The 16,087-nt window shown below is 47.7% G+C and overlaps 1 protein-coding gene across 1 annotated transcript in view; it reads left to right on the top strand.

Moving 5' to 3' along the window:
• The window catches only part of LOC137346104 (butyrophilin subfamily 1 member A1-like), a 47,702-nt gene extending 31,827 nt beyond the window's left edge, over positions 1–15,875 (top strand). The window contains exons 7-8 of the mRNA XM_068009401.1: positions 270–296; positions 8,396–15,875. Coding sequence (XP_067865502.1) covers positions 270–296; positions 8,396–8,940 — 572 coding nt within the window. The 3' untranslated portion in view covers positions 8,941–15,875. The remainder of the gene's footprint in view (positions 1–269; positions 297–8,395) is intronic.
• Positions 15,876–16,087: the final 212 nt, after the last annotated feature.

The following is a 16,087-nucleotide window of genomic DNA, read 5'->3' as shown; positions in this document are numbered from 1 at the left end:
CTTACCTTATCAACACACCAGAGTCCTTTTTTTTTGGTTCGAGGAGGAGGGTGGGTGGGAGACACTACACGTGTAGTGTCTCGGGTACTGCCACTGCCCAAATAAATAGTTTTCCCTTACCCAGCAGTCCCCTGGTCCTCCGAAACAAAAGGGGATTAACTTGTAACTTACTGAAATTGACCGCTCAGCTGTAAGTCCGCTCCGCAATTTTATTTGGCTGTCAATGAGAAATGCAATGTATCAAAATGTTGTTGTTGTTATATTTGCAGGTTATGACAATCAGGATATTGATTATGGTAAGTATAGAATCTGCAATGCAAACCATCAACAATTTGCACTTGAAAAGTCAGTGCCTTTAGCATAATAAAGTGACAATAAGCACTTCACAGAAGCATTATTGAGAGAAATTGACATTAAGCCACATATCGAGACATTAGGACAGGTGACCAATAGCTTGCTCATAGAGATTGGTTCTGAGCAACATGATAAAGGAGGACAGAGACATAGAGAGGTGGAGAGGTTCCAGGAAGGTATTCCATCGCTTAGGGCCATGGCAGCTGATGGCACAGCCGCCAGTAATGGAGCGGTGAAGATCAGGGATACACGAGAGGCCAGAAATGGAAGAGTGCGGACATCTCTGAGGGTTCTAAGACTGGAGCAGGTTACAGGGATAGGGAAGCCATGGAGAGATTCAAATACAAGGATGAGAATTTTATAATTTGAGGCATTGCCAACAGATTAGTGAGGACTGCAAAATAATTTTGTTCAATCTCCATTTTTCTGACACTCCTCAACTGTAAACATCCATCACTGGCCCCTCCCCCATGCCACCATCCCATCGCCGCCCCCACCATCACCAACCCCTCCCCACTACCACCAGCCCCTCTCCACTACCACCAGCCCCTCCCCACTACCACCAGCCCCTCTCCACTACCATCTCCCTCCCCATTACCAGCCCCTCCCCACTACCTCCAGCCCCTCCTCACTACCTCCAGCCCCTCCCCACTACCAGCAGCCCCTCCCCACTGCCAGCAGCCCCTCTCCACGACCACCAGCCCATCTCCACTGCAATCTCCCTCCCCCACCACCAGCCCCTCCCCATTACCAGCCCCTCCCCATTACCAGCCCCTCCCCATTACCAGCCCCTCCCCATTACCAGCCCCTCCCCCCTCACCAGCCCCTCTCTACTGCCACCAGCCCCTCTCTACTGCCACCAGCCCCTCTCCACTGCCACCAGCCCCTCTCCACCACCTGCACGCCCCCAACACCAACCCCCTCCACTACCACCAGCCCCCCACCTCACCAGCCCCTGTCAACTACCACCAGCCCTTCCCCCATCACCAGCCCCTGTCCACCATCACCAGTCCCTCCCCCACCACCAGTCCCGTCCCTCCACCAGCCCTTTGCCTGACCCAACTTGTACTGATCAAACACAACCTAAATAAATGTACAGCGTCGACTGTTTTACTAACTGTCCAATTCCTTCCTTGCTGCTCAACTGCTTTCATGACACATTTCCTACAAGCTGCTATTGGAAATAAACATAGACTAAACGGTATTTAATTATATTTTGAGCTCCTAATGTCCTCATTTGTACTTTGGATTATTTGTATTCTCATAAAGACCAATTAGAATACAAAAGAAGTGACACTTCACCCACCCTTCACTCTGTGACACTTCAACCACCCTTCACTCTGTGACACTGTGTGGAGTGACACTTCAACCACCCTTCACTCTGTGACACTGTGTGGAGTGACACTTCAACCACCCTTCACTCTGTGACACTGTGTGGAGTGACACTTCAGCCATACTTCACTCTGTGACACTTCAACCACCCTTCACTCTGTGACACTGTGTGGAGTGACACTTCAGCCATACTTCACTCTGTGACACTTCAACCACCCTTCACTCTGTGACACTATGTGGAGTGACACTTCAATCACCCTTCACTCTGTGACACTGTGTGGAGTGACACTTCAACCACCCTTCACTCTGTGACACTGTGTGGAGTGACACTTCAACCACCCTTCACTCTGTGACACTTCAACCACCCTTCACTCTGTGACACTGTGTGGAGTGACACTTCAACCACCCTTCACTCTGTGACACTGTGTGGAGTGACACTTCAACCACCCTTCACTCTGTGACACTGTGTGGAGTGACACTTCAACCACCCTTCACTCTGTGACACCGTGTGGAGTGACACTTCAGCCACACTTCACTCTGTGACACTTCAACCACCCTTCACTCTGTGACACTGTGTGGAGTGACAGAGGGGAAGGCTAATGATAACAATATTAGGCAGGAACTGAAGAATTTAGATTGGGGGCGGCTGTTTGAGGGTAAATCAACATCTAACATGTGGGAGTCTTTCAAACGTCAGTTGATTAGAATCCAGGACCAGCATGTTCCTGTGAGGAAGAAGGATAGGTTTGGCAAGTTTCGGGAACCTTGGATAACGAGGGATATTGTGAGCCTAGTCAAAAAGAAAAAGGAAGCATTCGTAAGGGCTAGAAGGCTGGGAACAGACGAAACCCTTGAGGAATATAAAGGAAGTAGGAAGGAACTTAAGCAAGGAATTAGGAGGACTAAAAGGGGTCATGAAAAGTCATTGGCAAACAGGCTTTTTATACCTATATAAAGAGCAAGAGGGTAGCCAGGGAAAGGGTTGGCCCACTCAAGGACAGAGAAGGGAATCTATGTGTGGAGTCAGAGGAAATGGACGAGGTACTATATGAGTACTTTGCATCAGTATTCACCAAAGAGAAGGACTTGGTGGATGATGAGTCCAGGGAAGGGAGTGTAGATAGTTTGGGTCATGTCGTTATCAAAAAAGAGGTGTTGGGCATCTTGCAAAGCATTAAGGTAGATAAGTCCCCAGGGCCTGATGGGATCTACCCCGGAATACTGAGGGAGGCAAGGGAAGAAATTTCTGGGGCCTTGACAGAAATCTTTAACTCCTCATTGGCTACAGGTGAGGTCCCAGAGGACTGGAGAATAGGCAATGTGGTTCCTTTGTTTAAGAAGGGTAGCAAGGATAATTCAGGAAATTATAGGCCAGTGAGCTTTACGTCAGTGGTAGGAAAATTATTATAGAGGATTCTTCGGGACAAAATTTACTCCCATTTGGAAACAAATGAACTTATTAGTGAGAGGCAGCATGGTTTTGTGAAGGGGAGGTCGTGTCTCACTAACTTGATTGAGTTTTTTGAGGAAGTGACGAAGATGATTGATGAGGGAAGGGCAGTGGATGTTATCTATATAGACTTCAGTAAAGCCTTTGACAAGGTCCCTCATGGCAGACTGGTACAAAAGGTGAAGTCACACGGGATCAGAGCTGGCAAGATGGATACAGATTTGGCTCGGTCATAGAAGACAGAGGGTAGCAGTGGAAGGGTGTTTTTCTGAATGGAGGGATGTGACTAGTGGTGTTCCACAGGGATCAGTGATGGGACCTTTGCTGTTTGCATTCTATATAAATGATTTGGAGGAAAATGTAGCTGGTCTGATTAGTAAGTTTACGGACGACACAAAAGTTGGTGGAGTTGCGGATGATGAAAAGGATTGTCAGAGGATACAGCAGGACATAGATCGGTTGGAGACTTGGGCGGAGAAATGGCAGATGGAGTTTAATCTGGACAAATGTGAGTTATTGCATTTTGGAAGGTCTAATGCAGGTGGGAAGTATACAGTAAATGGCAGAACCCTTAGGAGTATTGACAGGCAGAGAGTTCTGGGGGTACAGGTCCACAGGTCACTGAAAGTGGCAACGCAGGTGGATAAGGTAGTCAAGAAGGCATACGGCATGCTTGCCTTCTTCGGTCGGGGCATAGAGTATAAAAATTGGCAAGTCATGCTGCAGCTGTACAGAACATTAGTTGGGCCGCACTTAGAATATTGCGTGAAATTCTGGTCGCCACAATACCAGAAGGATGTGGAGGCTTTGGAGAGGGTACAGAGGAGGTTTACCCGGATATTGCCTGGTCTGGAGGGCATTAGCTATGAGGAGAGGTTGGAAAAACTCAGATTGTTTTCACTGGAATGACGGAGGTGGAGGGGCGACATGATAGAGGTTTACAAAGTTACGAGTGGCATGGACAGAGTGGATAGTCAGAAGCTTTTTCCCAGGGTGGAAGAGTCAGTTACCAGGGGACATAGGTTTACGGTGAGAGGGGCAAAATTTAGAGGGGATGTGCGAGGCAAGTTCTTTACATAGAGGTGAGTGCCTGGAACTTGCTGCCGGGGGAGGTGGCTGAATAGTGACGTTTAAGAGGCATCTTGACAAATGCATGACTAGGATAGGAATAGAGCGATACGGTCCCCGGAAGTGCGGAAGGTTTTAGTTTAGACAGGCATCAAGATCGGCGCAGGCTTGGTGGGCCGACTGGCCTGTTCCTGTGCTGCACTGTTCTTTGTTCTTTGACACGTCAACCACCCTTCACTCTGTGACTCTAGGTGGAGTGTGACTTTAAGCAGCACCACCCCCTGTGACTCAGAATGGAGTATGACTTTAACCAGCCCCTCCCCCTGTGACTCTGGATGGAGTGTGACTTTAACCAGCACCTCCCCCTGTGACTCTGGGTGGAGTGTGACTTTAACCAGCACCTTCCCCTGTGACTCAGGCTGGACTGTGACTTTAACCAGCACTTCCCCTTGTGACTCTGGGTGGAGTGTGACTTCAACCAGCACCTCCCCCTGTGACTCTGGGTGGAGTGTGACTTTAACCAGCCCCTCCCCCTGTGATTCTGGGTGGAGTGTGACTTTAACCAGCCCCTTCCTCACTTCTTGTGACTCTGGGTGGAGTGTGACTTTAACCAGCACCTCCCCCTGTGACTCTGGGTGGAGTGTGACTTTAACCAGCCCCTCCCCCTGTGATTCTGGGTGGAGTGTGACTTTAACCAGCCCCTTCCTCACTTCTTGTGACTCTGGGTGGAGTGTGACTTTAACCAGCACCTCCCCCTGTGACTCTGGGTGGAGTGTGACTTTAACCAGCCCCTCCCCCTGTGATTCTGGGTGGAGTGTGACTTTAACCAGCACCTCCCCTTGTGACTCTGGCTGGAGTGTGACTTTAACCAGCACTTCCCCCTGTGACTCTGGGTGGAGTGTGACTTTAACCAGCACCTCCCCCTGTGACTCTGGCTGGAGTGTGACTTTAACCAGCACTTCCCCCTGTGACTCTGGGTGGAGTGTGACTTTAACCAGCACCTCCCCCTGTGACTCTGGGTGGAGTGTGACTTTAACCAGCACCTTCCCCTGTGACTCAGGCTGGAGTGTGACTTTAACCAGCACTTCCCCTTGTGACTCTGGGTGGAGTGTGACTTTAACCAGCACCTCCCCCTGTGACTCTGGCTGGAGTGTGACTTTAACCAGCCCCTCCCCCTGTGACTCTGGGTGGAGTGTGACTTTATCAGCCCCTCCCCCTGAGACTCTGGGTGGAGTGTGACTTTAACCAGCCCCTCCCCCTGTGACTCTGGGTGGAGTGTGACTTTAACCAGCCCCTTCCTCACTTCTTGTGACTCTGGGTGGAGTGTGACTTTAACCAGCCCCTTCCCAACTTCTTGTGACTCTGGGTGGAGTGTGACTTTAACCAGCACTTCCCCCTGTGACTCTGGGTGGAGTGTGACTTTAACCAGCACCTCCCCCTGTGACTCTGGCTGGAGTGTGACTTTAACCAGCACCTTCCCCTGTGACTCAGGCTGGAGTGTGACTTTAACCAGCACTTCCCCTTGTGACTCTGGGTGGAGTGTGACTTTAACCAGCACCTCCCCCTGTGACTCTGGCTGGAGTGTGACTTTAACCAGCCCCTCCCCCTGTGACTCAGGCTGGAGTGTGACTTTATCAGCCCCTCCCCCTGAGACTCTGGGTGGAGTGTGACTTTAACCAGCCCCTCCCCCTGTGACTCTGGGTGGAGTGTGACTTTATCAGCCCCTCCCCCTGAGACTCTGGGTGGAGTGTGACTTTAACCAGCACCTCCCCCTGTGACTCTGGGTGGAGTGTGACTTTATCAGCCCCTCCCCCTGAGACTCTGGGTGGAGTGTGACTTTAACCAGCCCCTCCCCCTGTGACTCTGGGTGGAGTGTGACTTTAACCAGCCCCTTCCTCACTTCTTGTGACTCTGGGTGGAGTGTGACTTTAACCAGCACCTCCCCTGTAACTGTGGATGAGGTGTGACTTTAACCAGCCCCTCCTCTATGTGACTCTAGGTGGAGTGTGACTTAAACCAGCCCCTCCCCCTGTAACTCTCGATGGAGTGTGACCATAACCAGCCCCTCCCCTATGTGACTCTGGCTGGAGTGTGACTTTAACCAGCCGCTCCCCTGTGAATCTGGTTGGAGTGTGACTTTAACCAGCACCTCCCCTGTAACTGTGGATGAGGTGTGACTTTAACCAGCCCCTCCCCTATGTGACTCTGGCTGGAGTGTGACTTTAACCAGCCGCTCCCCTGTGAATCTGGTTGGAGTATGACCTTAACCAGCCCCTCCCCTGTAACTATGGATGGGGTGTGACTTTAACCAGCCCCTCCCCTATGTGACTCTAGGTGGAGTGTGACTTAAACCAGCCCCTCCCTTGTTACTCTGGATGGAGTGTGACTTTAACCAGCCCCTCCCCTTTGTGACTCTGGGTGGAGTGTGACTTTAACCAGCTCTGCCCCTGTGACTCTGGGTGGAGTGTGACTTTAACCAGCCCCTCCCTTGTGACTCTGGGTGGAGTGTGACTTTAACCAGCCCTCCCCCTGTAACTCTGGGTGGAGTGTGACCTTAACCAGCCCTCCCCCTGTAACTCTCGATGGAGTGTGACCTTAACCAGCCCCTCCCCTATGTGACTCTGGGTGGAGTGTGACTTTAACCAGCTGCTCCCCTGTGAGTCTGGTTGGAGTATGACCTTAACCAGCCTCTCCCCTGTAACTATGGATGGGGTGTGACTTTAACCAGCCCCTCCCCCTGTAACTCTGGGTGGAGTGTGACCTTAACCAGCCCTCCCCCTGTAACTCTCGATGGAGTGTGACCTTAACCAGCCCCTCCCCTATGTGACTCTAGGTGGAGTGTGACTTAAACCAGCCCCTCCCTTGTTACTCTGGATGGAGTGTGACTTTAACCAGCCCTCCCCCTGTAACTCTGGGTGGAGTGTGACCTTAACCAGCCCCTCCCCTTTGTGACTCTGGGTGGAGTGTGACTTTAACCAGCCCCTCCCCTTTGTGACTCTGGGTGGAGTGTGACTTTAACCAGCCCTGCCCCTGTGACTCTGGGTGGAGTGTGACTTTAACCAGCCCCTCCCTTGTTACTCTGGATGGAGTGTGACTTAAACCAGCCCCTCCCTTGTTACTCTGGATGGAGTGTGACTTTAACCAGCCCTCCCCCTGTAACTTTGGGTGGAGTGTGACCTTAACCAGCCCCTCCCCTTTGTGACTCTGGGTGGAGTGTGACTTTCACCAGCCCCTCCCCTTTGTGACTCTGGGTGGAGTGTGACTTTAACCAGCCCTGCCCCTGTGACTCTGGGTGGAGTGTGACTTTAACCAGCCCTGCCCCTGTGACTCTGGGTGGAGTGTGACTTTAACCAGCCCTTCCCCTGTGACTCTGGGTGGAGTGTGACTTTAACCAGCCCTCCCCCTGTAACTCTGGGTGGAGTGTGACATTAACCAGCCCTCCCCTATGTGACTCCAGGTGGAGTGTGACCTTAACCAGCCCCTCCCTTGTTACTCTGGGTGGAGTGTGACTTTAACCAGCAGTTCCCCTGTAACTCTGGGTGGAGTGTGACCTTAACCAGCCCCTCCCCTATGTGACTCTGGGTGGAGTGTGACTTTAACCAGCCGCTCCCCTTTGACTCTGGATGGAGTGTGACTTTAACCAGCCGCTCCCCTGTAACTCTGGGTGGAGTGTGACTTTAATCAGCCCCTCCCTTGTGACTCTGGATGGCGTGTGACTTTAACCAGCCCCTCCCCTATGTGACTCTGGGTGGAGTGTGACTTTAACCAGCCCCTCCCCTGTGACTCTGGATGGCGTGTGACTTTAACCAGCCCCTCCCCTATGTGACTCTGGGTGGAGTGTGACTTTAACCAGCCCCTCCCCTGTGACTCTGGGTGGAGTTTGACCTGCCTATTGGGACCACCAGTGTTTCACTATTCTCAGATATTCATTTCCCCACCTTTGTTTTTGCCTTCAGAAACTGGAATTCTGCTGGAAACACCAGACTTGGTGAAAGCACTGAAACTGCCCAATCCCTGGAATTGAGAGTGAAATGCTCCAGTCAGAGAAAATGAATTAAATAGGAAACTCGATCGAAACAGGGATCCCACAGCTCTCAATGTGTTGAATGCATGTATTTAATGTATAAATCCTGAATGAATATGTCTCTAATCTTGAGTGAATCTCTCTAATTTTGTCCTTTTCCCTCCCAGCCTCTGTGACCTTGGATAAGGACACTGCCCATGTCCAGCTGCAGGTGTCCGAGGATCTGAAGAGTGTGAGATGGACTGAAACGAGTTGCAGTGTTCCTGAAACCGAGAAGAGATTTACTGCATCTCCCTGTGTGCTGGGATCACAGGGATTCACATCAGGGAGACATTACTGGGTGGTGGAGGTGCCGAGAAATGGCGATTGGCATCTGGGAGTAGTCGCAGAGTTTGTCGATAGGAAGGGAAATATCGACCTGAAACCTGAGAATGGATTCTGGACCATTGGGTGGGTTGAAAATCAGTTGGTGGCAAACTCCTCTGATCCAGCTGGTATCTCTCTCAGTGACAACCCCAGCAGGATTGGTGTTTACCTCAGTTACAAGTCTGAGTACATTTCATTTTACAATGCAAGCACAGAGGGTCATCTCTACACGTTCCGTGGGAACAAATTCCAAGGGAAACTCTTTCCTTTATTGCATACTTCGCAAAAGGAATGGCTGAAAATCTGTCCCAGTTCAGTGAAAGGTTTCTGGCATCGAAATATTTGAAATCGATAGTTTAACACATAAGGGATAACATTGGACATGACTTGGGGACGCAAAACAGGCAGTACTGCATCAGACACCCATTCTTTGCTCTCTCCCATATAAAATTCCCTTGACTTAAGTAGAGTTGAATATCAGGTGTATGGTATAATAGGCAGCAAATGCGATTCTGTCTGTTTTGTCTCCCCACCCATATCTAATTTCACCCCCATTCAGTCGAAGGGACCCATGAAATGATAAACAATCTGATCATTACATAACAACTAATTAAATACAGGTTGATGGTTGAGCCTAGGTAGGTGAACTCCTGAACCACTTCCAGAGCGTGGTCGCCAATATTGATGGATGGAGCATTTCTGACGTCCTGTCCCATGATGTTCATTTTCTTGAGGCTGATGGTTAGGCCAAATTCGTTGCAGGCAGCCGCAAACCTGTTGATGAGTCTCTGCAGACACTCTTCAGTGTGAGATGTTAAAGCAGCATCGTCAGCAAAGAGGACTTTCCGTACTTTGGTCTTCGCTCTTAGACGGGCAAGGTTGAACAACCTGCCATCTGATCTTGTGTGGAGGGAAATTCCTTCTTCTGAAGAGTTGAATGCATGTGAGAGCAGCAGTGAGAAGAATATCCCAAACAGTGTGGGTGCGAGAACACAGCCCTGTTTCACGTCACTCAGAGTAGGAAAGGGGACTGATGAGGCACCGTTATGCTGAATTGTGCCTTTCATATTGTCATGGAATGAGGTGATGATACTTAGTAGCTTTGGTGGACATCCGATCTTTTCTAGTAGTCTGAAGAGACCACGTCTGCTGACGAGCTCAAAGGCTTTGGTGAGAACTATGAAAGCCACGTAGAGGGGCATCTGTTGTTCGCGGCATTTCTCCTGTAGCTGGTGAAGGGAGAACAGCATGTCAATGATGGATCGCTCTGCTCGAAAGCCACATTGTGCCTCAGGGTAGATATGCTCAGCCAGCCATCTGGAGTCTGTTTAAAACGACTCGAGCGAAGATTTTCCCCACTGTGCTGAGCAGGGAGATTCCACGGTAGTTGTTGCAGTCACCGCGGTCACCCTTGTTCTTATAGAGGGTGATGATATTGGCATCGCGCATGTCCTGTGGTACTGTTCCCTTGTCCCAGCACAGGCAAAGCAGTTCGTGGAGTGCTGAAAGTATAGCAGGCTTGGCACTCTTGATTATTTCAGGGGTAATGCTGCCCTTTCCAGGGGCTTTTCCACTGGCTAGAGAATCAATGGCATCACTGAGTTCTGATTTTGTTGGCTGTTCGTCCAGCTCATCCATGACTGGCAGAGACTGGGCTGCATTGAGGGCGGTATCAGTGACAACATTTTCCCTGGAGTACAGTTCGAGGTAGTGCTCAACCCAGCGGTCCATTTACTTGCGTTGGTCAATGATTGTGTCCCCTACTTAGATTTGAGGGGGGCGATCTTCTTGATGTTTGGCCCAAAAGCTCTCTTGATGCCATCATACATTCCTCTGATATTTCCGGTGTCGGAGGCCAGCTGAATATGACTGCATAGGTGTTGCCAGTTGTCATTTGCACTTCAAGAGTTCACCTACCTAGGCTCAACTATCACCAGTAACCTGTCTCTTGATGTAGAAATAAACAAGCGCTTGGTAAAGGCTTCCGCTGCTATGTCCAGACTGGCCAAGAGGGTGTGGGAAAATGGCGCAATGACACAGAACACAAAAGTCCAAGCATATCAAGTGTGTCCTCGGTACCTTGCTCGATGGCAGCGAGGCCTGGACAACGTATGTGTCAGCCAAGAGTGACATCTCAACTTATTCCATCTTCGCTGCCTCCGGAGAATCCTTGGCATCAGGTGGTAGGACTGTATCTCCAACACAGAAGTCCTCGAGGCGGCCAACATCCCCAGCATACCTACTGAGCCAGCAGCACTTGAGATGGCTTGGCCATGTGAGCCACATGGAAGATGGCAGGATCCCCAAGGAAGCATTGTACAGCGAGCTCGTCACTGGTATCAGACCCACCAGCCGTCCATGTCACCGCTTTAAAGACGTCTGCAAACGCGACATGAAGTCCTGTGACATTGATCACAAGTCGTGGGAGTCAGTTGCCAGTGATCGCCAGAGCTGGCGGACAGCTATAAAGGCAGAGCTAATGAGTAGCGAGTCGAAGAGACTTAGCAGTTGGCAGGAAAAAAGACAGAAGCGCAAGGGGAGAGCCAGCTGTGTAACAGCCCCGACAAACAATTTTATCTGCAGCGCCTGTGGAAGAGCCTATCACTCTACAATTGGCCTTTATAGCCACTCCAGGCACTGCTCCGCAAACCACTGACCACCTCTAGGTGCTTACCCATTGTCTCTCGAGACAAGGAGGCCAAAGAAGAAGAAGAATTAAATACAGAGCTGCATTGGGAACATAGGAACAGGAGGAGACCATTATCTCCTTGAGTTTGATCTGCCATTCAGTGAGATCATGGCTGATCTGTGACCTAACTCCTTATCCCTTAATACCTTTTGATAGCAAAAACCTCTCAATCTTAGATTTAAAATCTACAATTAATCCATTTGCAAAGAAAGTTCCAAAGTTCCACCACCCTTTGTGTGAAGTGTTTCCTAATTTCACTTCGGAAAGGTCTGGCTCTACTTTTCTTTTTTTGGCTATTCCCTCCAGTCCTAGCCTCTCTAACTAATGGTGATAAGTTCTTTCTATTTACCCGATGAATTCCCCTAATATCTTGAAAACTTCAATCAAATCAGCAATTAATCTTCTAAATTCCAAGGATCACAACCCTAGTTTGTATAATCTTTCATTGTAATTTAACCCTTGGAGTGCATCTATCATTCTGGTAAATCTCCACTGCACTCCCTTTAAGGCCCGTATATCCTTCCTGGTTTGTGATGCCCAAACTGCTCACAGTTCTCGAGGAGTGGTCTAACCAGGGCTTTGTATAGCTGAAGCATGACTTCTACCCTCTTGTATTCTTGTCCTCTAGATTAAAGCCAGAATTCTATTAACCTTTTTGATTATTTTCTCTGCCTGTTCAGGACATTTTAATGACCTGTGTACCTGGACTCCCAAGTCTCTTTGGACCTACACTGTTTCTCGCTTTTCACCATTTAGAAAGTGCCCTGTTCTATCCTTTCTCAGCCCAAAGTTGATGACCTCACACTGGCTCTCTCTGATCAGCTGAAAACATCAAGGTGTTCAGTCACCCTGCCTTAATTATAGGCTCTCGACAACAGATGTTAGGCTAACTAGTCTATAATTCCCTGGTTTCCCTCTGTCACATTGTTAACATCATACTCACCTCTTCCCCCTCTATAAATACTGATACAGTGTAATTAGTCAGCATATGACCATTTCCTTACTTACATTGACATTGCTCCTGACTGCCCTGTTTTCCTAATATCATTGTAAAAGTTTTGGGTTGATTTTGATATCCCTTGCAAGTTTCTTTTCATACTCCCTTTTATAGCTCTTACTTTCTGTTCTTTCACCCTTTGCTCTTCTTTGTGTTATTCTCATTCTCCAGGACGTGCTTTTTTTTGAATTTTTGTACGCTTTTTCTTTTCAATTTTGTGTTGTTTCTTTCCTCTTTAGGCTCCATTACTCTCTTTTTGGCACATGGAGATCTTTCCCCTTCAGAATATAAACTGGCTCTGTATCACACTAAATTCTTTTTTGAACACCTCCAACTGATCATCCATTGTTTTACCTATTAACCGATTTTACAAGTATGCTGTGGACAGCCTGTGTTTCATTGCATTGAAGTCAGCTGTACTTCTAGAATCTTAGTGGCAATTTCACATTTCTCCCTTTCAAATGCTCCATTGAACTCGATCATATTATGATCACTGTTAGATAAATGTTCACGCACGTTTAGACTGTTAACTAAATCGGACTCATTACTCCATGTAATTTGGCCTGCCCTCTTGTTGGTTCTAGGAGATACTGTTTCAGAAAAGTATCCTGGACACATGGAAGAAATTCACTACCTGTCTGATGTGCTCATCTGCTTATCCCGATCTATATGAAAGTTAAAATCCCCCATGGTCTGTAGCCTTGTCGGTTACGGCATTTCAAATGCATATCTAAGAACTTTTAAAACTTATGAGAGCTTCTGCCTCTACCACACTTTCAGGCAGTGAGTTACAGATTCCCACCACCCTCTGGTGAATTAAATCCCCTCGAATCCCCTCTAAACCTCCTACCTCTTACCCTAAATCTATGCCCCATTGATTATGGACCCCTTAACCACGTGGAATGGGGTCTTCCTGTCCACTCTATCAAGACCTCCTCATAATTTTATACACTTCAATGGGGTCTCCCTCAGCCTCCACTGTTCCAAAGAAAACAACCCTAGCCTATCCAATCTTACCTCATAACTAAAATTCTACAGCTCAGGCAAAATCTTCATAAATTTCCTCCATACCCTCTCTAGTCTAATCACATTTTCCCTATAGTACTGCACACAGTACTCCAGCTGTGGCCTAACCAATGTTTTATACAGTTTCACAATAACCTCACAGCTCTTATATTCTATGCTTCGGCTAACAAAGGCAAGTATCCCGTAATGCTTTCCTGACCACCTTATCCACCTGTCCAGCCACCTACAGCAATTTGTGGACATGCACTTCAAGGTCCTTCTGTTGTTCTACACTTCTCAGTATCCTACAATATGTTGTGTATTGCCTTGCCTTGCGAGCCTTCCCCAAATGCAATTACTCACACTTCTCCGGATTGAACTCCATTTGTCACTTTTCCATCCACCTGACTAGTCCATTGATATTTTCCTGCAGTCTGCAGCTTTCTTCATTATCAACCACATGGCCAATTTTTGTATCAGCTGCAAACTTCTTAATCATACCCACTACATTCAAGTCCAAATTATAGATAAACAGGAAACAAAATGGGGCAGAGGTTGCAGTCTGAAATTGTTAAATTCAATGTTGAGTCAGGAAGGCTGTAATGTTCCTGATTGAAAGATGAGGTGTTGTTCCTTGAGCTTGTGTTGATCTTGTTTAAGATCCATGCTGGCATTTATGCTCCACTGGAGTCTCCTCTCACCTCTCTTCATCTAACCCCTTCAACCTATCCTTCTATTCCTTTCTCCCTCATGTTTATCCAGCTTCCCTCTCAAATGCATCTATGTTATTCCCCTCGACTACTCCTTGTGGTAGCAAGTTACAAATTCTAAACACTCTGGGAAAGGAAGTTTCTCCTGAATTCCCCACTGAATTTATTGGTGACTATCTTATATTTATGGCCCCTATCTCTGGTCTCTGTGACAGATGAAACATCTCCTCTCCGTCTACCCTGCCCTTTATCTTAAAGACCTCTATCACACCTCAGTCTTCGCTTTTCTAGAGAAAAGTGACCCAGTCTGGTTGCTATCCAGTGACTCCTCCTGCTGGACATGACCATCAGGTGAGGACACAACTGAGCTCAGCTCTGCTGTTCCTGAGTCTCCAGTCACTGCCTTCAGAAGAAGAGGTGAGGAAATCGAGGTGGAGGGACTTTTACAATGAAAGCCATATTATATAAAGGTCCTGGTGTTCTGCTTACTGTACCATGGTGTACACTGCACTCCACACATGGTCATCTCCCAGTCTGAGCTGTGCTGTCTTAGGAGCTGGAGTGAAATCTCCTTTATAATCCTTCATACATTGAGAAATATAGTAAATTCCAGATTATTATTTCATGAAGAAACTCTGTCCACATAGTGTGGAAAATTTAATTGCCCATTTTTCCTTTGCTCCCTCTAATGCCACATATCAGTTCCTAGCTGATGGGGTTCACCTGGCAAATTGTTCCCACCAGGCGTAAAAACCAGAAAATTCTGGCAGTGCATGACAGGCCAGTCAGTATAGGTAAAGAGAAAAGAGAAGTGATCGATGTTTTGAATGTTTATTTTTTCATCAGAACTTGTGATGAAGCTTTATACACATGAAACCCCAATGACCTTTTTTATTTCAGATTTATTACATTGATAGATTTTGTTTTTATATTGCTGTTCACACCAAGTCTCTGCTAATACAGAAATATAACCTGCCCTGAGCAGATACAGAAGAAGAGAGCACCTTTGTTTCACTTCTTTACCTCCCTGCCTGTGCTGGGTGTGTCCTGGCTCTGATCTGAACACTCTGCTTCTACTGGGATGCTAATAGCCTCTGCTGTGTGCTTCTTCTGCTGGAATCCACCCTGGTTCTGCTGGAATACAACTTGGTTCTGCTGGGACACTCCAGGCCTCTCGATGATTGATGCGCCTTTCCTCTCTTCTTTTCCTGTTCCTGTTGTCCTGAGTAAGATCTGGATCTCACTGTGTGACCAACAACAGAGCCCGTGATCTTTCCTCCACTACATCCACAGCTGTCTTGCTGCTTTGTCCAGCTGTTGCCCCACCTGCACCTTATATTAAGATTGTGAAAAGTCAGCATCTTGTGTCTCCTCTTTTGTGAATCCCAGTCACTGACTGAGATGGTGGATGGGAGACATGCTCCAGTCCTCAGCCTCAGGCTCTTACTCAGCCCAAATGTACATCATCCTTCTCCCACCCAGCTCCTGTGGGCAAGTGTCTTTAATTATCTCACCGTGCAGGCAGTATTCCAGCTGGGTTATTATTCATTATTGCAGAGTATTATTCTGTGTAGGAGCTTTTAATGAAAACATTACTAAGAAATTGGCTGCTTTAAAAGTCAGCTGTATGGTATTTGTTATTTGTTTTGCTCTCTTTAGACAGGTAAACGGTATGGTTTCAAACCCTGCTCCCACCATCGCTTCATACTGTTTTCTCCCGTTTACTGAATGTCACAATTCGTTTTGCTTCCTTTTTGTATGTCAATTATTTTGATCATATTTTATGTAACTATTGGAAAGCAAATTGTTTTCTACTAAAAGTGACCTTGAAATCTATTAACTAATTTCTAGAATTGTGATTACTTTATAGATCAATAAAGAGCCTGTTTAAGCTCCCTCTGGTGTTGTATGAAGGTTGATTAAGGGTTTAAAAATTTTCAAAGGGAAGAGGAAGACATTCGATTAGGATTGCATCACACACCTCCTTGAAAAGCCAGATGAATTCACGATGGCTTCACAGCAAGGCTATCCATTTTTATGGGGTTACTAGCTTACCCAAGTACATAGATGGTACCCACATTGCTTGACAAAC

The sequence above is a fragment of the Heterodontus francisci genome, chromosome 29 (assembly GCF_036365525.1).
Source record: "Heterodontus francisci isolate sHetFra1 chromosome 29, sHetFra1.hap1, whole genome shotgun sequence".
NCBI lineage: Eukaryota > Metazoa > Chordata > Chondrichthyes > Heterodontiformes > Heterodontidae > Heterodontus > Heterodontus francisci.
The sequence above is the reverse complement of the archived record's forward strand: the minus strand, read 5'-3'. Positions and strand labels throughout refer to the sequence as shown.